The sequence below is a fragment of the Ascidia mentula genome, chromosome 1 (genome assembly GCF_947561715.1).
Source record: "Ascidia mentula chromosome 1, kaAscMent1.1, whole genome shotgun sequence".
Lineage (NCBI taxonomy): Eukaryota > Metazoa > Chordata > Ascidiacea > Phlebobranchia > Ascidiidae > Ascidia > Ascidia mentula.
In genome coordinates this window covers 23,822,879-23,846,779 of record NC_138566.1, presented here as the reverse complement: position 1 = coordinate 23,846,779, position 23,901 = coordinate 23,822,879, and the positions used below count along the sequence as shown (strand labels likewise).

General features: G+C 39.7%; 3 protein-coding genes across 4 annotated transcripts; 2 read left to right on the top strand and 1 right to left on the bottom strand.

Moving 5' to 3' along the window:
* The first annotated feature begins 103 nt into the window (after positions 1-103).
* On the top strand, positions 104-899 carry LOC145898732 (mediator of RNA polymerase II transcription subunit 28-like). The gene is made up of 2 exons (XM_082987319.1): positions 104-251; positions 504-899. Exons 1-2 carry the CDS (start codon positions 180-182, stop codon positions 888-890), a joined length of 459 nt encoding a protein of 152 aa, XP_082843445.1. The 5' UTR covers positions 104-179; the 3' UTR covers positions 891-899.
* Positions 900-1,167: 268 nt separating this feature from the next.
* Positions 1,168-23,399, bottom strand: LOC145917731 (nuclear pore complex protein Nup107-like). 2 transcript variants are annotated; one of them, XM_083003005.1, is made up of 25 exons: positions 23,224-23,399; positions 22,954-23,048; positions 22,815-22,895; positions 22,470-22,543; positions 22,083-22,203; positions 21,627-21,777; positions 20,861-20,938; positions 20,642-20,693; positions 20,513-20,584; positions 20,249-20,337; positions 19,942-20,011; positions 19,507-19,620; positions 18,932-19,022; positions 5,603-5,685; positions 5,212-5,271; positions 4,577-4,795; positions 4,222-4,398; positions 3,709-3,901; positions 2,971-3,204; positions 2,643-2,731; positions 2,206-2,271; positions 1,893-2,029; positions 1,645-1,771; positions 1,402-1,572; positions 1,168-1,300 (listed from the first exon to the last, which is right to left on the bottom strand). In XM_083003005.1, exons 1-25 carry the CDS (start codon positions 23,259-23,261, stop codon positions 1,232-1,234), a joined length of 2,751 nt encoding a protein of 916 aa, XP_082859131.1. In that variant the 5' UTR covers positions 23,262-23,399; the 3' UTR covers positions 1,168-1,231. The 2 variants fall into 2 exon arrangements, with proteins under 2 accessions (XP_082859131.1, XP_082859130.1); XM_083003004.1 differs by having other exon boundaries at positions 1,225-1,572.
* LOC145917732 (uncharacterized) lies at positions 8,648-18,135 on the top strand. The gene is made up of 8 exons (XM_083003007.1): positions 8,648-9,305; positions 11,242-11,376; positions 11,790-11,988; positions 13,275-13,399; positions 14,733-14,839; positions 16,377-16,516; positions 17,087-17,236; positions 17,431-18,135. Exons 1-8 carry the CDS (start codon positions 8,700-8,702, stop codon positions 17,853-17,855), a joined length of 1,887 nt encoding a protein of 628 aa, XP_082859133.1. The 5' UTR covers positions 8,648-8,699; the 3' UTR covers positions 17,856-18,135.
* Positions 23,400-23,901: the final 502 nt, after the last annotated feature.

Genomic DNA, 23,901 nt, shown 5'->3' with positions numbered 1-23,901 from the left:
TAAGTTGGAACATTTTAATATCCCCAAGAAAACTATAAAATTGTGCATTTTATCAAGCGTGCCACAGTTACTCATGCGTATCAAAATACTTGATTGTTGTTTTTTCCCGAAAATTTTGTTTTTTGTCTGCTTTTCTTAAAGTTGACTTAATACAGCAACGTGCCATTTAAATTGGGAAAATGCAACAGCCAACCCATTTGCCTGGTATCGGAATGCGACCAACGCAGGCACAGTTGAGTGCACTAACACAGGTAAACCTTAAACTTCTCAAAACGATACAATGTTTAGAAAAGTTTTCTATCAGATTATAACAAAAACTAACAGTACACCATAATTAACGGTTTGACTTTCAACTTATTTTTGTGATGAATATGTAAGATGTTTCTTGGTAATGTGGTATAGAATGTTTGACATGCGGTAGATAAAAATCAACTATTTGTTTGCGCGGCAAGCGTGTGGTTGTATTTACTCAATCATTCCTCATTCAACTCAATGTGGTTTAGTTGGTGACACCACAAGCTGCAAACGACCCTGGTGGTGTGATCAATGAACTGGAATCAGCATTTCGAGCCTGTATTATTCCATTCGTCACCGAAGAAGCATCTGTGGGAATAACGTTTCAAGATGAGCAACGTCCAAGTGCTGAAATGGCCGTCAATGAGTTTATAGAACTGGCCAGGAAAACTGAGGCATATTTCCAAAAGCAGAGGGTCATAATTGCGACGGAACACCCAGAGATGACACTCAAAGAAGAGATAGACGAGTTGGAAGCAGAACTGAAGAGGAAGGACGAGACGATGCAACAACAAATGAAAAAACTCCAAATATGGCAAAGGACTTTAAAGGAAATGATGAACGTCAGCACAGACAGTGGCTTGACCAAACCATAACATCTGCATCATTTAAGCCTTTACTTATGAAGGATTTCCTTCCATTGAGGATTATGGATGTGAAAAGAGGTAGTGGGAGATTTATAAAACAAACATACTCTGCTGGAATGCAGTCTACATGTACTTTTGAAAATTGTAGCCCTACGCCTGTTGGGTTAATATCTATGTTATTTCTTGTTCAGTTTACCGACAAAATGTTCACAGACACTGTTCCATAACTGTTGGGTCATATCAGAATGTAAAGTCTGTTCATTACACTTAGCATGTGCAAATTTCATAACAAACAATTGAAAGTAGTTTATTGAATTTCAAGGCAGTAAGAATGACTGGTCTTGGTTTCATTACAACACATCAACCATTGCATCTTGAATTCTGTTCATAAGTTTTCTTCCCTCTTCCTTTGTAAAAAGCTGAAAGTAAAATCATTTCTTTTTAGATCAATGCTGCAGGGGTAGATATGGCTTGACCATGAAACTCCACGTAATTGTAATGCGACTGTTAAAGTACAAACCTTGTATAATTGGTAATCTTCTGATGCTATGACGTTAGCGACCTTCGCACAGCTTTTGTGTTGTCCAGTTCCTGTTAGAACAGTAATAACGAGGTCGCACAGGGTGGGAATGCATTGTTCACGGAGCGTCAACATTTGTTGTTGGCGTCTTTCTTCCCCTTCAGTATTTTGCTGCAACACAAACATGTAATTTAAAACAACATAATTTCAAATAGTGTTTTTGGTGTCTTGGTTACTTTTTACCTCGACGTTATCCACAAGCCATCCTTGTGGAAATGTCAGGACGCTGTAGATTTTCTCAGCGACTGATTCACAGAGGCGCTCCAAACGATCTCTCCACATTTCAACATCATCTTCATATTTCTTTTGCCTAATGTTCATACATTTAAAAAAATGAGCCACATGGCTAAGAGTTGGCATAAGATCCTAAACCAGTAATAAAATTAAAAAAAAATCTCCACTATAATAAAAATAAACACTTCACTAGTAACCTGTGCTCCTCTGCAACTAGTTCTGATATACTGACGGAGTTGTACAGCGACGTTGGTTCTGTTGGATTTGGAGGAGTTGGTTTGTGGTGAAAATGTTTAAACCAGTCAGAGAAAGCTTGTTGAGTGCCCAGATAAGCCTGTAGGTTTCAAAATGTATTAACAAAAGAACAACTGCCAAGTTGATAAAAATCCAGAATCAAGTCCAAATATTAGACAAAAGAATAACATACAATGGTGTCCAATTGTTTCCAGATAAAAATATATTTAACTAGTTTGATAATTGTCACCTAGAATTTAAAAACCAAATACTTACTTGTAAACAAAGGTGTTCTTTAATTGTGTTGTCCTCCTCTGGAGGAAGTGAAGAAAAACTTTGTGTCTAGCAAGTTTAAAATAGATTAAAAACTGGAGCCATAATACAACACAGAAATATTTAGTACCAGAAAGTGTCAGTTTAATATAGGTTTAAAACTAGAGCCACAACAAATAAATGATCACTGGAAACGTAAATTTTCAAGTCTTAATTCAGATTTAAGGCTTTATATAATGTGAAAACATCACAAACACAATATAGTAGGAATGTGATGTGGGCGGTGTCACATTTTTTGTAACCAAAGTTTTTGTTTATTTAAATTATGACATTTTGCCATTAAAGCTGTTTTTGACAATAAAGTTGCTTTTAAATTAGAGTTTGAATGAGTCATGTCGTTTTTTTTGTCAAATAATGTTCAACAATGATTAGGTTCTTACCGTTCTACCCATTTCAGAGGACACCACACTTATAGAATCACTTGGAATCTTGAGCATCACCTCTCTTGCAGCAGAAAGCTTGTTGCCAGCTAAAAAACATTGTTAACATGAATCAGTAAGAAATAACTAGTTACTTTGATTTTACAATTTTGTCAGCTCTATTTGTATCAACAGTACTCAAATAACTGGAGGTAAAAATTAATAAAACCTCATAACACTGAAGTAATCTAAAAAAATCAATACCAAGCAACATCAGATAAAACTAACATTGAAATAAACAATCACAATTTAATTTTTCTTTTTAGCAACAAGAACAAATATTTCTTACTCAGGAACAGCCTGACAACTGCATTGCTTTGCTTGAGTGCTTCACTTCTTTGAGAACGGTCAAAAACCAACCAATCAATTGCATCAATTTTCTTTCTGTCGCCCGCTGAAATTTCCAAATCCACCGGCATTGTTTTATCCTGCTGTAGCAGCATAGAAATGTCAACAAAGTCGGGTTCCACCTCTTCTCGAATTCGCTCGACAACATTTTTGGTGATAGAAGGTATGTCCAAACCTACAGAAGACAAAATATATAAAAAAACATTGCACAAGAAAACATGGTTGATTATTCAAGATATGTGTTTCAACTACAAAAGAGAACAGAGTTTGTGAAACTACCCTTTTTGGTGTCACAAAACAATTTTTTTGGAAAATGGCTTTTGTAGGGGAACTACATATTTAATAGTTGTTTACTAGGATGTCAAAAGGTCTATAAAAATTCTTTTTTTAAAAGAAAAGTTGCAGAAAAAAGAAAACCTGCTATAGATAGCTTTACACAAAAACTTTAAAACAAACTTGGTGCTTTTAACAACTCGCTTGTTTGCCAAAAGTAACAAAATGCCAACAATACCTTGGAATTTGAGTCAAAAATGTTTCGTGCAATTTGTCAAAAACTCTCGTGCAATTGACCAAACTACAGTTATACATTTCACAAACTCTAAAGCAAAAAAATTAATAGTCAATGATAAAAAAAATTAAATAAAAAACCACTGCAATTATTTTAATGCCATAAACACACCAGCTTCTTCAGCCAACTGCAAATAGTGGTGGCGTTTTTGTTGGTCTTCCACATTACACAGGAATTCAGCATATGCTGAAAGTTGATGATCTTTGGGCAAAAAAGCAGTGTACATCGCCACTATGTGACTGGTGGATTCATCTTGCATCAAATGTTGAACAAAAGCTTTTAGAATTGTGTCTGCATGGTCATTCTAGAAAATAAACAAAAATACAATTTTTCTAAAAAGACAACGCAGTAATGTCCGAAAAAGGCTTTGTTAACATTTTACAAAAGTATTGATTATATATAGATGTACATATATATCATAGACATTAATATATAACAAAAACTTCATTTTTACATTAAATAAATTGGTGAATAATATTACATTTTTTGGAATGTTGGATAAAAAAAATTTAGGCATGATCATGTAAATAACAGAAATGAACAAGCGAAAATGACAACTACAAGAATGACTGGGTTAGTTTAATGCCTAAATTGTTCCATACTTTTCACGAATGTTACACCTACATTTAAAGCGACACCGATTGATTTAAGAAACAGAATGAGATGAGTCAAGAAGCGTAGAAGATGAGGATGGATTTCTCCCATCCAACTCATCGCTTCTTCAAGCAAAGAATCCATGTCTTCCAGTATCAGGCACTTCTGAACAAAGTGGTACGGCTGCTTTCCTTCATCTTGTACAACCTGCAACAAAAACGTATCAAATTTTTGGCATATTTAACAAACTTGAATGCTATGTTATACTTTGACTGGACTTGTTTTCAACTCAAAGTCACTTCCTGGGTTTTATTCTTTAGAACAAATTTTTTCATGGAATTTTTTTTTTATTTTCTGCACAGTGTAAATTCAAAAAATGTATCACCTGTATGTATGAACCTTCCATCTTCTCAAATATCTCCCTACTTTGGGTGACCTTTTGCATCCAGTAATCTTCCGGTATGGACAGGGCACTGCCCACCACTTGTTGCCATGGAAACAGAAGGTGGGGAATGCTGTGAATGTGTTGTTCCACAGTCACATCCACCATGGTTTTGAAATGGGACCAAAGGCAGTCTTGCCATGAAGTGGAAACTGCCAACATCTGCAAAAAACATGTCATTGGGGAAACTTAGCATTGTTGCTGTGAGGCTTTGAAGAAGTGTAGAGATTTGTTGGGTCCTTGTATTACTACAAAACCATAAAAGGGGCTGTATTGTTTAACAATATTTTTGTGCATATTAATATATTTGACATATGTGCGGATCCAGTAGTGATTGCAATACATATATATTTGTTCTCTTTGAAGAAAGAATGAATAATAAAATGCCAATAAAAGGTTTATTTATTATTCATTGATTTCCCATCTTGAATTGCAATGGTATGTGCCAGAATGTCCTTGCCTTAACAATAAAACTATTTAGAAAATCCCAAAGCCTAACTGTTGATCATTGTGGGCACTGCAGAGCAATCACAGCAGTAATGTTGTATTACATAAAGGTTGTAATTTAATACGCTCACCGCCTTTAGGTTCCCACACATTGCTCCATAAATGGCCCTCTCCATTTCATTGTAGCCACTCTGTGAAAAATTATTACCATCGCTTAAGAATTTTAGTCTAGACTGGGTGTGTTTTGGCTGAAGACAGGCAAGAAAAAAAGAGAACAGGGGAATTTGCCGTTTATTATCTTGCTTTTAATGGTTTAATGGCAAAACAACACAACACTTTTGATTCAAAACGCCCAACGAATTGAAAGTTTGTAGTTGCTCTAATTAAACAGGCAACAATGTTGCACCACAGGTTAACTGTGCCTCTATTGAAATACTGCCTGAAGCATCATCAACTACAGAGATTAAGTGTGCTGGCACATAGATAATAGTGACTTAGCCAGTGAACTAATTGCAATCTTACATTTTTTGACATGTGCCAGGCGGCGATCTTCCATAACTTTCTGTTTGGGTTTCCTTCAAGTCCAACCAGCGCGTCGTCAACACCTAAACAACGACACGGTTTAACTTTATCGTCGTGATAGTTTGTGGTTTGTAATGGAATTGGGGTAGCTCGCACAAAAACGGGAAATTTTCCAAATAGAGTAGAAATATATTCAACATCACGCTGTGGGAGAAAATTTATCGAAAAAAGGGCTTTCTAATGTAAGTATGTGCAGGCCTTTGCAAACCCCGCCGCGTTTTGGGGATATTGACTTAACCGCTATTGTTAGAAAAACTTTGGCACGGCTGTAGACGTGAAAATGATGAGGGCGATTGAACTTTAAACGGCCGACGTACGACTGTGGGCAAAACCGTTAGAGAGCAGTTACGCAAACTTGGAGTGCCAGTAAATCTGCCAGCACATTATGTTTCCCTTTTAATCATGCCAGGGCAATCGGTTCTGTGAATGTACAACGAGAGCTCCAATAAAACAAAAGTCTACAAGGGGGTCGCATGTTATGCACACACGGTTTTGGTAATTATGTGTTCCAGGCACGCGAAGTTAGGCTTGCGAATGGCAAACACCGTAGAAACGCTACGGTAAAGTACACAGGCGCTAACAGTTAGGCTTAAACATTAATAGAAGCAACTGTATTCGCGCAGACCCATCATTGTGTTTGTTAATCAGAGCATACAATAGCGCTTCTACGAGAAGAGAAAACAACGCCCCCCGGTTCTATATGCCAGAACGCTCGCGTTATTACATCACAATGAAGGAACAAAGGGCCCGTTCCAAATCGGCGTTCATTCAGTGAGAAGGCAACTGTAGACAAGCGTTCGTTTCGAGTAGCCAGAGTGCTGAAACGATTTCCTTTCGAGTGAAAAGAGAAAGAGGTTTTGAAATGTTTCCGGAAACGGACTGTGCTTGCATAGAAGGCGGCTGAACGAATACAGGCATCAGTCACGTTTGTAAAAAATGCAAAACACAAAACAAAAATATAGTCACGACTAAAAACGGGACGTTATTTTTTTTTGCGCATTTGCCGCCTGTAACCTGTTGCAAGACGAGCGCCCGACTTCGCCCGCAAGGCGTAGAACTCTAACGATACTAAGCTGTGTTTTAATGTTATTATTATCGTCTTTCGATTTAATTTAAGTCGACGGTGCGGCGCGTGGATGCTTGTTAAGAGAGATGTGACCGGTTTTCTTTCAACTCTAGCTTAAAATTTGCTTTTTCTCTGCACGCGTGTGTGCCATGCGCGGCGGTGGCTTACTTCTTTTCGTGTTTAGACACACGAAAAAGTATCTGGGCCAATGAGCTTTTGATTGTGGGCTTGGACCGAGTTTTGTCAGCGCCGGATCAATTCGCCGTCTACGGTTAGTTCTATACGGTTGGGCGAAGAGAAAAAGGTTCCAAAATCAATGCGGCTGGATAGGAGTTTTCAGAAAAGACAGTTGTCTGGTGTCTTTGTCAAAGGCCATAAAGACTGGCTGGGTGCGACTCTGTGACTAGCGTTGTTATGATGATATGACAAATGTGCTTTTACGTATCTACTGTGTGTATACATGCATCGCGTCCGCGACGCCGAGTGACTTAATTAACAATGTGACAATGCAAAACTGTGCTCGCTCCATCAGTGTTTATATTTTGGTAAACAGATGTCAAGCCTCGTTCAGTCATTCAGGTTCCAACAGACGGCAGTGTGTTGTTTGCAGGACTATAGATGTTTTCTCTAATGCCGCTGGTTTAAAAAACGGGTTTGTTTCCGTAAAGGTCCCGCAATAGGGGAATTACAACAAGCTCGTATGGTGCAGAAAATACGAACTTGAAACGTTGCTGCAAAAGGTTTCCAAATATGATTATTTTTCTCTGGAAGCCGCAAAAAAGGGAGATCTGTTCTAGTTTCCGAGAACCGGAAAGGTATCCACGAGTGTTGTTTACGCTGAATACGCTTGGTTAGCGCGCGAGGCGATTGGATTGATGCATGAAACACCGCCGCGTTGTGTATGTTTATTGCGGCGCCACACACAGTAGAAAAAAGAGCTTTAAACAGAGAAAGGTGGTCTTCGCAGTACGACAGCAGGTGGAAAGTTTTTTCGCAGAAGGGCGAATCGAACAACAAGTTCTAAGAAACTGGAAAGGCGCGCGTAGCTTAATTACATGCGTGCGGAATCGTATAGACGAACGGCACAGTTTTGCTTCTTTTTGCTCTACTTATGCGTAGGGTCTTTGAACTTATTAAACAGCGCTTGGTGCAGACACGAACGACCTCGTTCGTTGATCTCAATCATAATCCAAACGGGCCGTTTTATAACGAAATGACTTGAATAAACAGAAAAAAACAAACACTGGCCGTCCTCCCGCGTCTATAAAGTCGTGGCTTTGACGCGGGCTTCTTTTTCCCTTTTGGTTTGTGGCAAGCCGAGCGTGGTGGCCTTGTAACTTTTTCTTCAAACAGCCCGAAAAACATTACGCTTAACAATTAGCTTAAAGGATCCCTGTCGTTTCCTGTCTTTTACACGTCACAGGAGCACGTAATAATAAGTTTAATTGGACCGAAAACTGGTGGCACGTTTCTTGAACTAACAATCCGTACGTGATAAATTAACTACCACCATACTGCTAAGAGCGGTCGGTCCCGAACCTTTCATCTTGCAAGCAGTAGGTTGGGGCAGAACTTTTTTCAGCGAATTTCGTTCTGAGAGCAATGCGCGCGTCTTTAAGCACTCGACATTTAACGTTAATTCTTTACGCGCCATAGTTCAGCGTTTGCCTAATTAGAAGCGTCTAGAAAATGTGGAATCGAGGGCCGTTTTTGAAGCGAATGCGATGCAGTTTGTTGCGTTAAACACGCGCATTAGCCGGCATTGTGACGTAGATTAGTTCCTGCTTACGTAGTAGATTGTTAATGGTCGTTTTCGGATGTATTCAACATCGCAAACACAGATAAACTAGCAACCGAGCATATAGCCTGCAGATTTTCGTCTGTCTCATTTTGTTTACTTTTTTTTCACCACAGGTGTACAGTAGGTGTGTGTGCGTTTATAGCCTGACGTCACAATCGATAAAAGAAAGCATGTCGGTAGACGTGAGGCCACCTAGTGACCACTGCGCGAGCGACCTGCGCGTCATGGCAACCAACAGCGACGACTGCGAGGCGGAAAACCTGGAGGTGGCGAAAATCGCTCGAATCGAATCTCGTCCCCTCAACCTGACGCAGTTCACTAAACGCAACGGGAGGAAACGCAGGACTCCGCAGAAAGCCATGACGTCATCGGAAGGTTACCAGAGCGATTCTTCGGGCGACGGGTCTTCCCCTCGTCTGGCGGTAGACGAGGAGAGCAGCGAGAAACGCGAGAGCAGCATCCTGGAACACTACAGGTCATTCATGCAGCGCAAGGGCAACGACATTGGAACGGGGGCGGAGGCCCCGACGCAAAAATCTGGGAAAAAGCAGCGACTGTCCAAGTCCATGTCCACTAGTGTGGTGGACTCGCCGAGCCCCAGTCTTCTGAATTGGCACACATTCTCATCAATCCAGCAGCAACAGCAACAAATGAACGGAGACGCGAACGCCAGCTCTGGAGCTTCTCCATCCTTTTCTGACGTGGCAGTGAACGGAAGTGGACTGAGCGGACTGATTCCGGAACGAACGATGAGACAGAATAATTGGGCGATTAAGGTAGGGTGCACCCTGTTGTTGTAACCTTCTGTTTGGTTTGTTTAATTCATTCCGTTCTCTGCGTCTCCTTTGCAGTATTTTTATCACACCGATCCAAAGGTGCTGTCAGTTGAAAACATCGGTTTTTGACAATAAATAAGGTGGTTCAAAATTAACAAAATTGATTGAAATTGATTCCAGCTTATTGTGATACTGCGTTCTTTGGGGGTCGAACAACCGAAAAGACATAGGGTCGAATGGAACTTTTAGCTGTCAAGTGCGGCGGCGATATTCACGCGGGACATACATTACAGTTAACAGTTACATACATTTCTCCTCTTTGTGCTGCGCGTTACAAGTAAAACACATTACGGCGAAGACGCAGCGTGGGGTCACGGCCAAATTCATATATGCTGAAAAGACATCCTCGATTATATCAGCACATAAGGCATGGCTTTACTTGCGTGTTTTCAACATCGTTTATTACCAACAGTTAGCGAAGGAAAGAAGCCCTAATGGCCCGTTCTGCTTGACGGAGACGCGCGGAAATAAAGACATAAAAACAGACGTGGTTGTGCTTTATACCCAATCCCGCTTCGAATGTGTTGTTTCCCAACACATTGAAACACGAAACGAACCGACTTCGTCTAAACACGATTTTTACTGCCAGCCGGTTGGTTCCAGTGTTTTCTTTGCCGTCGGGCGCGGCGTCTATACCAGCAAGCGTCGCTAATTCATTTCAACCAGACCGGCGCGTTGACAGTCACCGTATAGAGTGGCTTTACATTGGGGAAAAGGTGGTAGAAACATAGCACAAGCTGTATCCGCTTTAACGGAGACGTCGAGCGCGCATAATATCCTCTACGCTGCTCGACGAGAATGAATGAACCAAGAAACGGGTGAATTGATACAGCGTTTAGACCGTTCTGAGACTCACGGCTCTGCGCCGTCGGCACGCTATCTTTTCGCGATTATGAGGCCTAGTTTGCTATCTGATAGAGTCTGAAGGTGTGGGCGTGCGCGGTGGGGAGGCACTCCGTTAATATGCCACACATTATATCTCTATTCCCACTACATCGCCGTTTAAGTTCAATATAGATGGGCGATATTGGTCGATGGGATGTGAGCTTGATGCCTGCTCCAGTTTTGAAGGTCGCTTGTTAACTTTCCACGCCACTTGTCAAGGAACTGGGCGCGTTTGATGTCACAAACTTTACTTTGAAGTTGCAACCTTCAAAGTTTTAAAGTTGTCGCGGTATTGAAGACCTGATAACGACATTCGCTTGTCGTGGACCCGTTTTTTTTTAGTTTAGACAAAGACATGCGTTGTTTTGTCGACATGTTTACAAGCGACTTGCTGCTTTCTAAACAGTGCAACCGCGTACGTTCTAATCGCGTTTAGACTCTACAGATGATAAGGATATATCGACCTCCATAGGGAAAAAACGCATTGTTTTAGATACATGGACCGAAAAGATTGCAATCAATCAAGAAGCCATCGGGCGGAAAAGTTAATTGCAAGTTTACAAACCAAAATAAATACGACCAAAATCGTTAAAATTTCGAAGATATTGTTTTTCAAACTGAGAAACGTGAATACGTCATAGTTGTGATGATAGTTTCACAGTTAAAACGCCATGGTGTTTGTAGTGGTGTGAATTTACCTGCAGCAAATACTGCAGTGACACTATACCTTCTAACGAAACTGTAACTGAATTACGCCACGTAAGATCGTGCAGAAAAAGATACAATAAACGGTTTTGGCACATTTTTTCAAAATATTGAGATGTAAAAGTCATACCTCCATTCCCAAACATATTTTTATAGTAGATTGCCCAGCCCGAGGTACTAGAACAGAAAAGGAAGGTGATCGGAGCAGTTTTTATAACGATCCACATGCTACTGACACTCGTCTTTTCTAACGCGTAACATAATAATATCGTTTTATACTTAAAAGGTGTGGAGAGACTGGGCGTTGACCAGGAACCGAAATCCTGATACGAAACTGGATAAATACCAAGAGGTGCCTGTTGATATAAGGGTGGCAGACATCGACGCAATGAGCTACTGGCTCCCGAAATTCATCAAAGAGGTGAGCCATCGCTAACTTAACTGTGACCAATTTAAGGTTTTTGGAAAAAAAATATATTTGTAACCACATGAAACGTTGGGTGAATTTTTTTGCATTAAATTCTTGATTAGTATGAAAACCCAAATTTTTCGAAATTATGGACCAACTTGCAACCGCTGAGTGCAATCTTTTTACATACAACTCACAGACACCTTTCAACAAGCAACGAAAAGTCATTTTAAAAAAGCAAATTCTCAAGCAGGAAATTTTCCATCACTAAAACGTGATAACAATGTCCACTGAATAAAAAAGATTCTCCTGGCAATAATAATTATAAATATGAAAGTGTGCAATATTTATCAAGGCAAAATACGACCAATCCGTAACAGTATACCCACCACGGTTTCAAAACCGGTTTATTCCTGTTTCAACAGGTCCGGCGGAAGGACAAGAAACCGTACCCAGCCGACACACTCATGCAAATCGCGTCGGGTCTCCAGCGCTACCTGCGGCAAGTCTCTTGTCGATCGGAAGTTAATTTTTTCGACAAATACTCGAACACCTTTGCCGAGTTCCGCGAGGCGCTCAAATGTCGATCGGGAGAGTTGAACTTGGAGAGTCATTGCAACAGAGGTTGGTTTTCTTGGTCTGTAGCAACTTTTTATTAGGATTAGGTTCTGACTTCTAGGCCGCGCGACACCAATCTGCCTTTTAGGCTGTTTAAGGACGACTGGATTGTTTTTAATGTTGCAACCATCCATGAGCAGTATGCAATCCTATTTTTTAATGACAAATCACTGTAATGGCAAAAATCTAGTACCCAATTTATTTGCACTGTTCCAAATTGCCGACGGTCGTACAAATAAGAACCCTTTTGCTTGCATGGCCGCCGTTTCCGAAAAGCATTAAATCATTGGTTTTTGTGCAAAAACTGTCTACTGAATTTGATCACGTGCACGGCTAGGGCGCTTGATGAATTTAAAAGCTGTCGTCTATACGTGACAAAGACTAATTACCGGGATCATCCGTCGGTAAAGGCAAAAGTTTAAGATGTGCAAAAATCGTGAGACGTTCGCTGTTGTTTTCATCATAACACGTTAAACTTCAACGAGACTTGCTTTCGTGCTTGCCTTTTCACCATGACATTGGTTGATGGAAAAAAATGACCTTTTTGATATGCTTTGAAAGTTCAGCAATATTTAATTATAATTTACTCCGCTACTCCATAATATTGTGGGAATATTTCCTTTAGAATGCAATGAAACACTTCTATGTTGCACGCGTTGCTTCGCACGAAAAAAGGGCCAAATCCTACAGACTCTGGCCCAAACTGCCCGATAAAATGGCGCTGGATCTTTTCGAGCAACACCCTGAAGAGTCGCAACTGTTTATCACCATCAGAGGGTGTTTAGTCATTTTCTTGTTGACCGAAACGTAAACGCGGAGCGCGGAGTCTCGTCCGTCCGCTTGGTTAATTATTGCCCCCAGAATTTCGCGTTTCGACCTTTATACCCGTTAAACAGAGCCGTAATTTACCGTAAAGCCTTGTTTAAACCCGTATACCGGCGTTAGCGCAGACCGGAATGTCGCAATCACTGCGATAGAGGCGTTAAGAACATGCAACAACCTTTGTAAGGTCGTCGACCCCCGTTCGCGGACACTCGGTGGCGCACGGTGCTACGTTTGTTTTTCAGCGCGACAAAACCGTTAGTTTGCAATTGGTTTAAAGTTGCACCGGTGATATAGTTTATTGCCGCGTTTGATTTAACGACGGCATAAGGCTAGTAAACGTCGAGCGTTCGTTCGTGTTAAGCTTTATTTAGGTCCCCTGGTTACGTTTACGGGAACTGAAAGTTGGACAACACGGGGAGGTGGTTGCGTATATTCAGTATGTTTTATGTCTACCCCTTAATTCACAGCCGGAAAAAAAGTTTCCGTTGAAAACCTGAACGACGACGAGCTCTGGCAATCCGGATTCCTTAATCTCACAACAGCCAAGGGCTTGTTCCACTCCGTGTTCTACTACAATTGCGTGGAGTTCGAGGTAAGCATAGCGCCATATTTTTCGACAAACGTGTCTAACCATGTTGGTAAAAACGACACGTTTTTCGTTGGCGAAACCTTTGGGACTGCGGTGTTCTTCATGCAAGTCGCAAGCGGCGATCATTAGTTGAAAAATTTTGATCATTGTTTTGCGTAGACTAGAATTATTTTAAAAGTTTAGAAGCTCCCCTACAATATACCATTGAAGTTCGTGGATTTCCAGTTCGCCTAGTTTGTTGTCTGGAGTTTTTGTAAGAGCCACACAACCTTATATTTTCCCTCCTTTTGAATTTAGAGCATTCAAAATAAACTTAAACACCACACTATGACCGAATTTACAAACAATTTCAGACGATAAACACAGTATTAGCGAAAGTCAGCAACGCAAAAAGCTGTTCATGTTTTTAACAACATTAAGAAAACCCGAAAGTTTAAAATATGTTTTCAATTCTATGACTATTATCAATGGTGTTAATCTAAAGGGCCCGACCGTCAATCTCTCCTACACCAATTTGATAAAGGAACAGGCGAAAAAAAACAGACGCTCGCGACTTCCGTTCACGCGACGAAAAATTAACAGTTTCGGATGCGGCGGGGCAGCGACTTCCCGCTTGCTAACGACACTTCAAGTAATAACACAGCCTCCAAGTGCGGCCGCGAATCGGCCGAACGGAATTCCCCTTAAAGCCGGGCGACGCGGAGATAATTGCCGGGAACGATGCACATGGGGACCGATGCAGACGTGTCTAAGTTAGCGTTAAACGCGTCTAATAACGGAGTAATTGCGGGCGGACTTCGGCAAAACAATGTTAGTGCGATTGAAGTGCCGCGTGCTTAACGACCATTCATGGCAAATTGGGGATCGCAATCAAAGGGGTTTGGCGTTCTGTCGCTGTTATTTCTGGCGTTAACGAGCAGCCCGGTTTCGTGGTTGGGGAAAAAGACAAAGAAAGACTTTGAGGCAAATTATTCTGCATCGATTTAGGACTGATATGAGATTTATAATCTGTAGTTGTCGTTTCGTTGCGATTATTACTTGGGAGGAAATAGACTCCTGAAAGAGGGCTGTGCAAAATTTTTCAGTGTTTACTGACATTTTTGAGCGATGTTTAAAAGTGTTATGCACTGCTTTCGTAAAAATGACAAGACTTTGCAAAAATTTGTACAAAAAGTAGTGAAAAATGCACAAAGCGTGACCGAAACCTTTTACCAAAAAAGGTGGAAACTCGAATTTAAATTAGAAACACTTTTGTAATTCAAACATTCTATGTCCAGTATATGGCGTTTTCGCACATCACTATCAACGTGACAAAAAGATTTTTAATTTTCAACAGGTAACGAGCATGGAGGAACACCACGAACTGAAGGTTGAACAATACACTCTCGCCTATGATAAAGAACGTAAAGAGGAATATCTCGAATTCTGCCGCGGCGAACAAAGGTGAGATAAGGAGTAGTGAGACACAGATGCGCTGGAGGCTTCAACAAAGGGCGCTATATACCCCCACCCCGTACAAGCACCGCATAACCGGTGCCAAATTTTGCCAAATATCGTTAAAATTTTGAGGCGATTTAAAATAATACACCTAGTCCCATTTTCAAAACGACCAAAATGACACCAGCCCATAAACTTCACAAAACTATCCCAATTATTAGAAATACTTTAGACTACTTGTTCTCGTGACAAATTGGCTCCAATTAAATACCATTTGGCGAAAATTAGTGACCGACGCGTTCACCGAATAACGAGCCTTCTGATGAATTCCCGCATAATGTTGTTGTTTGAACGTTGCGCAACACAACTACCGCGAAACTGGGATAATTAAAGCGACGTCTAATCTGCAAGCATCGATCTTTTTCCAAAAAATTCGAACTCTTTCTACGAAGCGAGAACAAAAGATCATCCGTATAACACGGACTGTTTAGCAGTATGCAAATAAACGAGGGTTTTGCGATTTTTTTAGCGCTTTGCTAATGTGAACATGCGGATGGCACGTTCTGTTGTATTTCGTGATAGTATAAGAGTGGAACAGAAAAATGGCGACCGAAGCAAGTTTTGAGAAAATAATTTTAACATAATTAGCTATTGTGTTGGGAAATTCGCCAACCAAAGAATATGTTATTAATGTGTTAACTATGTACTTTTGGCGGATACAAACTGAAATTTATCTATATATGCATTTTCTAAACAACAAATTATAAAAAATATAACGTTTTCAATACATAAAATATGCTAATATCTTCCACAATGTGGGCCATCCCTATAAGACTCAAAAAATCGAAATAAAATTTAAACCGAACCAAACTTTCGCGTCTAAAGCAGTTAGTTAGCCCACAAGCAGGAAATCTCGCTTGTGTTTTGATTCAGATTAATTCTTTCCTTCTCTGCGTTTCCTCTGTAAGGTTGGTTGTGATTGGTTGGTGCGACGAAGCGTGACACCCGACCGCGCTCGTGCCCAGATACAGGAAGGATGCGAATTCTGGGCAACACTTTCGCAATACGCAACTTTCCGAGCTTTCAATTTGCGCGCATACAAACAAATACGTGACGACCGTTTATCCAAGCAACCCCCGTCTGTGCACAATGATCACATACAACTGCTATGTTGCTTAAACGTTTGATGAAAAATTACAGCTTTTCAAACTAACGTTGGGATTTTTCCAAAAGGTTTCACAAGAAATCGTGATTAAGTTCGATTAGAGACACAAACACTTGGTAATAGGAAAAATACTTTTACACAAATCAATCTTTTCTCAACAGAAAATATTCTACACTCAACAACTGACAAGGAGAAAAACGATTATTGTCGTCAAAAATGCATTGCTTTTTGCAAAGTTTCACACCAGCCTCTTACTACATTGTATTGCTACTAAACCAAAACCAAACCTCTATGAAGAAAAATAACGTTATACAGCCTTACTCTTCAGCACCTACTAGAGTGCCGCGATGTTATAGGTGGTTCTATTACATTCCACAGGTATTACAACATGTCAACAAAACGTGTTATGCGGATCTACGCAAACCACAACGACGCCAGATGCCTGGTTAAACTCTACAAAACCTATCTCGATCTAATTCCTTCCATGGGGCCGTTCTACAGACGACCGTTGCAGACATGTAAGTAACGACAGAGTACATAGTCGTTATAAAAAAAAACAGCCTGACATTTACGTTTATAGTATGGTTACAATAGAACACTTTGAAATAGTATCAGAATCACCAAAAAGTCTCATGGGCAACAAATACTTGGTGACTGCGTTTATGTTTTTTTCTGATAAATTTTGCTTACAACAATGGTTATAATAGGTTTCGAGTAGCTGCAATGGATTGCTGCCAGATTACTTTTTTAGGCTGTGTATTGGTGTTCAACTATAATAAGGTGTTAATTACCGATGTCCCTCGACGCAGCGAAGCACAGTATTAAGTCAAATCCTACATTGGTTTTAGCTTTGTGGGATTAAACAGGACTTACATTCAGCATTAGGCGTGCAAGTCAATGTCATTCAAACGCAGTAAGTCAATATTTTGTATGCGTGGCTTCTACGTCTTCGGCGTGGTGATAATCAGACAATACTCAATTGGATACCCGACCGTTAAAATTGCGACATAGACAATACCAAATGCAACGAACACCTCAGTAATTCTCAGCTTTTCATCAAATGAGAACCCGTATCATTATATTTATAGCCGACCACTCACTCCCTCGGTTCAGCTTCAACCCGGTTGGAATAAACAAGTTGCGCGAAACGTTCAAACAGCTCTTCTCCTCTGAGCGTCCCGCCAGCATGCGGAAAACCGGAAGGGCGACAACTATCCAGCAGATGTCGCCGCGCAGCGGTAAGTGAACATTTGAAAATGGGACATTTGCCAATAGAAAGTGTTCCGTTATCATGAAAACACTCTTAAAGACGTTGACGAGAAAATAAACTGTCACACGCACATTATAGATTCAAATAGAAGTTTCACCCAAATAAAACATTTTCTCAATGTACCGGACAAACAACTAATCTTAACACGCAACGGTTTTGCAGACCATGAACAGGGAAACCCACTACTCCCGAGTAACGGCAACGGAAACCATCTCCCCGCTCCAGCAATGAACAAAGCATCCCAAGTCCTGTACGACGCCATCACCCAAAAGATCATTAACAGCGCTCAATTGAAATGGAAAAATGAGGGCAACGCGGTCGATCTGAGCTCGAAATTATCAGATCCTCATCCTGATGACTCTCCAGATCCTGTCCAACATCAGCAGCAAGCCATGGTAACTGCATCCGATGTGATGGAGCGGATTAGGAGAAGCTGGCAAGAGGCGCGAGCACAGGAGGAGGAACAAATAGGGGAACAGGAAATTCCGGAGGACTCTGAGAGCACAATCACCCTCCAAGTGCCCCGGAGCGTTCACACGGTGGTGGTAGAGCGCGACGGGAAACAATACAAGTTTGAGTTGAACTGAAAAAAACGGCCGATCTCCAGTTTCGTTATATTTTGCCTTTTTCCGAGTAGCAATTGTCCGCGATCACTACGCCCGAAAGTACTTGACGTCATCGTTTATTCGCGAATAATAATAATACTTGTTTACTGTTGCTCGTTACGTTTTTTTCCCTCGCTACTATTTCACTCGTCGACGCGTTCTTGTCGTCACTTGTTTTACGTTTTCCATCCGTGTTACCCACGTTGAGCAATCGAGTTTTTTTTATGTGCCCCCCCATGCAGTCCCGCTATGAATAATTTCACACATCAGAAAATCGGTGTCTTTATTTCTTTCGGGCAGACTAAGGGAACGAAGATAAGTTTGCTCTCTAAACGACCAGTGCTTTGGCAGCAAGTTAAGTGCACCCGTTAATGTGGCTGCGTTAACGACGCCAACGTTGCGGCAGAGTTTTAGGTAAAACGACAGAAAGTGGCCGAAGAAAGACTGGCAAGCAAATCGGCTCTCTAGCACCACTAGCGGAAACATATTTGGCTAAATAAACCAATGCGTCATTCATTATTTGAGGTGCAATAAAATTTGCAGATAAAAATTTACGTATGGGCACTTTGACCACACAACACAATCAACCAGTATGATGATTTTGAGATAGTATATTTTAGTGTTAAAAGCACATCTGCTTTCTAAAAACCACCAACCACAATGCGAAGGTTTAATCTGACAAGGACATAGATAACCAAAGAATGAAATCAGACATACTTTTATCGTATAGTGGGTTACATTTCTATTGAGGAATACTCCCCGCCTGTTTTCGTTAAAACTGTTGCTATGGCAACACTAACAATCGATACTAATGTGCGCCAAATTGCAGTAAATGCGAGCAAGCCGAGTTTCAACTAACTTGATCGTGAATAACCAACCACCAAAACATTAACCCGGACTTACTTTCATTGTAGCAGTTAACATGTCTAGTGACATACACATACCTCGTCTGTTTTTTGTTAAACCTGTTGCTATGGCATTACTACCAAACGATTGGTACAACTGTGCTCCAACTTGGACGTAAATAACCAACCACTAAAACGTTAACCCAGCCTTACTTTCATCGTAGTTTGGATCGTGGAAGAGTCTCCAGCCTTCCAGTGAAGCAGCTCTCCAAGCCTGACCGTGGGCCATGCAAAGTTCTTGGGCCTGTGAAAATTTTTTAATAAGAAATTTGGGTATAAAGAAATCTCGATTAATATTTCAGCAACGCGCGAGATTTCACTGCCATGTTGGGTGGGTTTCGTTCGCCGAAAAATATTTGGTTCTCTCGGTGAAAAACAACGAAACACACATCAGGATCACTACCGACGTGGACTAAAAAATAATCATGCTGCTTTTTGATGCAAAAATCAGATTTGTGTCAGAACTCCGTGAGGTTTGGAGGACCTTTTTTCGTTGATCAGTTAACTTCTAGCATCGATTATATAACCAATATTCTGTACATTCTGAACAAATAAGCACGCTTGGAGGCGAAAACCAAAGAAAAACTAAGCACCAAAGTTCGAATGAGCACGTTTCTTAGGAATAAGCATTTATATTTTTTAAGTGACTACTTCCGAACATACGCACAAATCTTAGAAGTATGCAAAACCCTGGTTATCAGTCACACCAGACATGTTTGCATGCTCACCCTGTCGATCTTTCCGGCTCGTATGCAACTGAATGCGCACTTAAGAAGTCTGTTTTCGTCTTCCACGTCAAGATCAATGAGAGACTTCCGAAGACGAGTTGGCGCATCTGGATCCTGAAAACACAGATCTTACTAAACACTTTGGAATGTTGACGGAACAAAAATAAACAAACAGGTTCGATTGCATTTCCATTGCATGTAATGTTGGATTAGGACATTACGTATATACATAAGTTTGTCTTTCAGGTAGATTAAACACAGAACATACTTGTCATAAATCTGGTATAAAGTGTTTTCAAGTAAACACACAAACAATTTAAGTAATTTTGAAAGAGATTTTTTGACAGTTCCAAAACGTGGTTTTTATATTCAAGTGGTATTTTTGCTCAAGATATTACAGCAACAGTGGTGGCACAGTGGTTAAACAGTTCATACCATTTCCGAGACACACTTTGGTACCACGCCATGCTCCCTGCTCTTCTTAAGTGTGTGCAAGGTGTTTTCCCTTAATGAAAATGTTTTCTATTTAAACAAACTTGTGTGCTCTTGGACACTGCTAGTGGCCAATAGTGTGAAACACATTTTAAAGCTATCTTAAATGTCATGATGTCAAGTACTACTTTTGAATTTAAAGGATGTTTTTTTTTTGAAGATTTTTTTTTATAATTTTTATACACAAGATTAAATGCTGTCATTTTTAATGAAGCAGTCCAGTAGAGAAATAGTAATCAATTTCACTGACCAACTAACTCTTCCAGTGTAGTGACGAGATTGTTCCACGACCCCTTCCAAATCATCCCTTGCATTTTCTTCCAACCAGTCGATTACAATCTAATATAATCAAATTATTTTCTAACCAGTCACATGCACACAGACTGGTTAAGCCTTTTAAAATATGTCTTTCAGATTTCCTCTACAATTCACTGTCTATTCTGTGCTCAGTATTACATGTCGACTTCCATTTTTTGTAATACAAACTTAGAAAATAACTGTAACACAAACTTACTTGGGCTTGTCTAACTTGAGCGTTTTCCTCATAGAAAGTTTCTACTGCCTGCTTTTCACTCATAACTTTGTCCTGCAAAAAAAATACATGTTGGTCATCAAGCCAAGCACTTATATTACTAGAAACAACCTTTATATCAACTTTCATATCTTGATCCTTGTTAGATTCTGCTAGTCTATCCCTGGAGAAAAATAAAGTTGCTATTTATTTCATTTGTCAAATGTTCACTAATGGTAACGCTACCAACCATCTATTATTTTATGAGACTAAATCATAGTCTTAATGTTAATGTGGCAATGCCGGTTCCCAAATACAGAATTAACAATCACTTAATGTCCAATAATCTACCTGTAGAGGTTTCCGACTAATCTCCATGTTTGTTTTTCACTGGTCAGCTTCCGTTTCAGGTCCAACTCTGCCTTGGATCTAAAACAACAGCAATTAGTTATAGATTAAACACAAAGAAGGATGGGAGAAACCAGTTCCTTTTTTAAACTATTTAAATCACAAATGTTTTTTTAGGATGCTAAAGACTACATACACTTTTTAATTCCTAGGGCTCTGAAAGGAGTAACAGGCGATCACACCAGCATAAGATCTTTATTTAGGAAATATTAATTTCGCCTAATGGCATCTTCAGTTTCTGTCTGAAAACAGAATAGCAATAAAAAATTAAATAAATTAATTAAAACCACAACAAATAGTTGTTTGTTGTTGTGGTTTTAATTAATTAATTTAATTTTTCAAACTGAAGATGCCATTAGGCGAAATTAATATTTCTTAAATAAAGATCTTATACTGGTGTGATCACCTGTTACACCTTTCGGAGCCCTAGGAATTACATTGATTTGTAAAGGCAGATCCGTCGGTTACCGACCTGCAAAAGGCTGATTCTTGCAGTCACATTTCTGACGTTTTTTCTATTACACTTTTTAAGGTGTGTTTTTTTGTCATTTTTGTTAACTTTCATTTATTTTCCTAAAAATAGCCTTTGATAGCAAAAATATACTATGGCAACTGCAGACATGTAGATTACAACATTGGATTACAATAAGACTTATCAATGACCAATCTGTGTCATCATATTAGCAACCAAAACAAAACACATATTTACTCGCTGGCAAGGTGAGACGTAGTTGCTTTCGACAAAAGCTGGATATGTTCTGTGCATGATTCCTCCATTGCATCAACCATAGAAAACACGTCCAGTGAAGATTCACACTGACTCAGGTTTTGTTTGAAGTCGTTGAATAAGCTTGTAGTGACTGACAGATAATATTTGGTGTATTAGCACATAGAATAGGTGAAATTATAATAAGTATCCTGAAGGAAATGGATCAGTTTGAAATGTTTAGTTGGCTGGTCCAGGGACTCCAGGCCTCCTTTAGTCCCAAAGTAAGATGTTAATTATGATACTAAATTTTGGTTTCAACCTGAAGAACAAACTTTAATCGAGTGATTGAAACCTAACGTAGCAACATTTTCTTTGACACAACATGGAGACCAAACCTTTTGAAATGAATAAATTGATTTTAGCCTGATTAGAATAAATATCACCATTGCACTGCACCTGTTTCACAAGGATTTCTTTCAGATTCAAAGCGACTTGATTTGTCTCTGAGAGCAAAGTTGGCAGGTGTCTTAGGTTCCAGGAGACTTGTCATTCCTCCAAAATCAGTTGCTACAGAAAGCTTTGGAAGAAAGCATTTATTTACAGCCATTACTGGTACTAAATTATTATTATTATTCCTATGTCATTGGTATTAAACCATTTTCATTTCATGGACCCTTTTAACTGATATTCAATGCTATAATCCCCCATCAGAAAGTCTGTACCTAAGCTCTTACATTTGATAAACTCTTCGACTTGAATAATGAAAAACATGCAATTACATTTTTAACAAATCTCCCCTACTGGGATAGTTCCCCTCTGGTTGTGGCCCCCATGTCAACTTACCCTGGACATGTTATGATCCTCAATTCCGTGATAGCCTGTTCCAAAGCTTCTTGAGAAATTTAACGTCGAGGAAGCTATGAAAAAAAGTTGAAAAATATTAAGAACATAATGCTAAAAAGGCAGAACTTGTTGAACCATAACAAATTAGAGCAAAACCTGGTAAACCAAAATTGATGCGACTTCAAACAAAGTTCAAAGGTATTTACAGATTTGTGACATCTGTGAATGTGAATGACCAGTTTACAAACACACACAGAAAATTGTAACAGATGAAATGAGTTTTTTAATTTTAATATTTATCTGTCAAACTTGCCGACATGAAATTCAAATACAAACCAAACCTACCGAACTGATTTGTGTGAGTTTTGGTTATGTTGGAGACAGCAGGTGTTGTGTTTCCAACAGCATCATCCAGGAGTTGCATTGCTAAAGATTACAAAATATAAGGTGGAATAAGTTTACAAAACTAAAACATCACATGTACATTTCAGAATGGCTCCAGTCCTGTTGGGTCGTCGATAACTATCTCGGACCAATGATGGTGAGTGAACGATGCTACTGTTCGAACTGAGCATTTTCCTACAAAGTAGAAATAATTGAGGTCCATTGAAAGTAGAAAGCCTCACTAACATAAACATGAAAATTCAGTAAGGTTGTATGGTATTCAATGAATGGTTGTCACACACACCTTCAGGGTTTGTTTAAAAGTTTTGAGCTGGTTCAGGCCATATGACTACAAAAAAGCAAAACCTACCTTCTGGCTTCCAAAAACGACCCTTCGTGAGAATCCATGTTTCTGCGATGCGTCCTTAAAATTGATGATTAAAAAATATCCCACGAACTCGCTAAGCCATCCAACCAACTACGAAATCAACTCCTTGTGCGAAATCGTTGGGTAAAATACAAACCACAAGACAACCACGATTTCGCGCTCTCCATTCTATGACGTCACAGTGGTGGCATAAAGAACAAACAAGTGAAGTTTCATTGAGGGGGATTTTTGTAAAACACAGAGTTGTAAAACAAGCAGTGATGAAAAGTTGTGGTTGTGAATCGGCAACAAGTTGACTAACATTTTCAATGAGTCGTTTCAAGATGTTTGTCATCAAAATAGAATTACAATTCATGTTTATTCATACAAAAATTTGTGTTTTTAATAATAGCGAGAGGACGTTTGGCCAGAATAGATCGCAATTTTTTTCTTTGCTTTTTACTTTTACATCAATTTTGTGGAATATTGTCTGTGGTAAAACATGTCATCATTTGTTCCATAGTTATTTCTAGTTTTACTTGTATTCTAGGCTCTGTTTTGGCCTTAAATGATTGATGTTGTATGGGGCATCACAAAAAGATGTGTACTGACACTATGGTCCATGTCTTAATAAGGTTTTAGCAGAAATGCTATCAATTTATTTAATATTGTAACAAAAAA

Coding starts and splice junctions, on each gene's coding strand:
- LOC145898732 (XM_082987319.1), top strand. CDS start 180: ATGCAACAGCCAACCCATTTGCCTGGTATCGGAATGCGACCAACGCAG. Junction 252..503: donor AGTTGAGTGCACTAACACAG/GTAAACCTTAAA, acceptor AATGTGGTTTAG/TTGGTGACACCACAAGCTGC.
- LOC145917732 (XM_083003007.1), top strand. CDS start 8,700: ATGTCGGTAGACGTGAGGCCACCTAGTGACCACTGCGCGAGCGACCTG. Junction 11,989..13,274: donor GGAGAGTCATTGCAACAGAG/GTTGGTTTTCTT, acceptor CTTAATTCACAG/CCGGAAAAAAAGTTTCCGTT. Junction 14,840..16,376: donor TTCTGCCGCGGCGAACAAAG/GTGAGATAAGGA, acceptor TACATTCCACAG/GTATTACAACATGTCAACAA.
- LOC145917731 (XM_083003004.1), bottom strand. CDS start 23,261: ATGGATTCTCACGAAGGGTCGTTTTTGGAAGCCAGAAG. Junction 20,694..20,860: donor TTAGTCGGAAACCTCTACAG/GTAGATTATTGG, acceptor ATTTTTCTCCAG/GGATAGACTAGCAGAATCTA. Junction 1,772..1,892: donor CTAGTTGCAGAGGAGCACAG/GTTACTAGTGAA, acceptor TATGAACATTAG/GCAAAAGAAATATGAAGATG.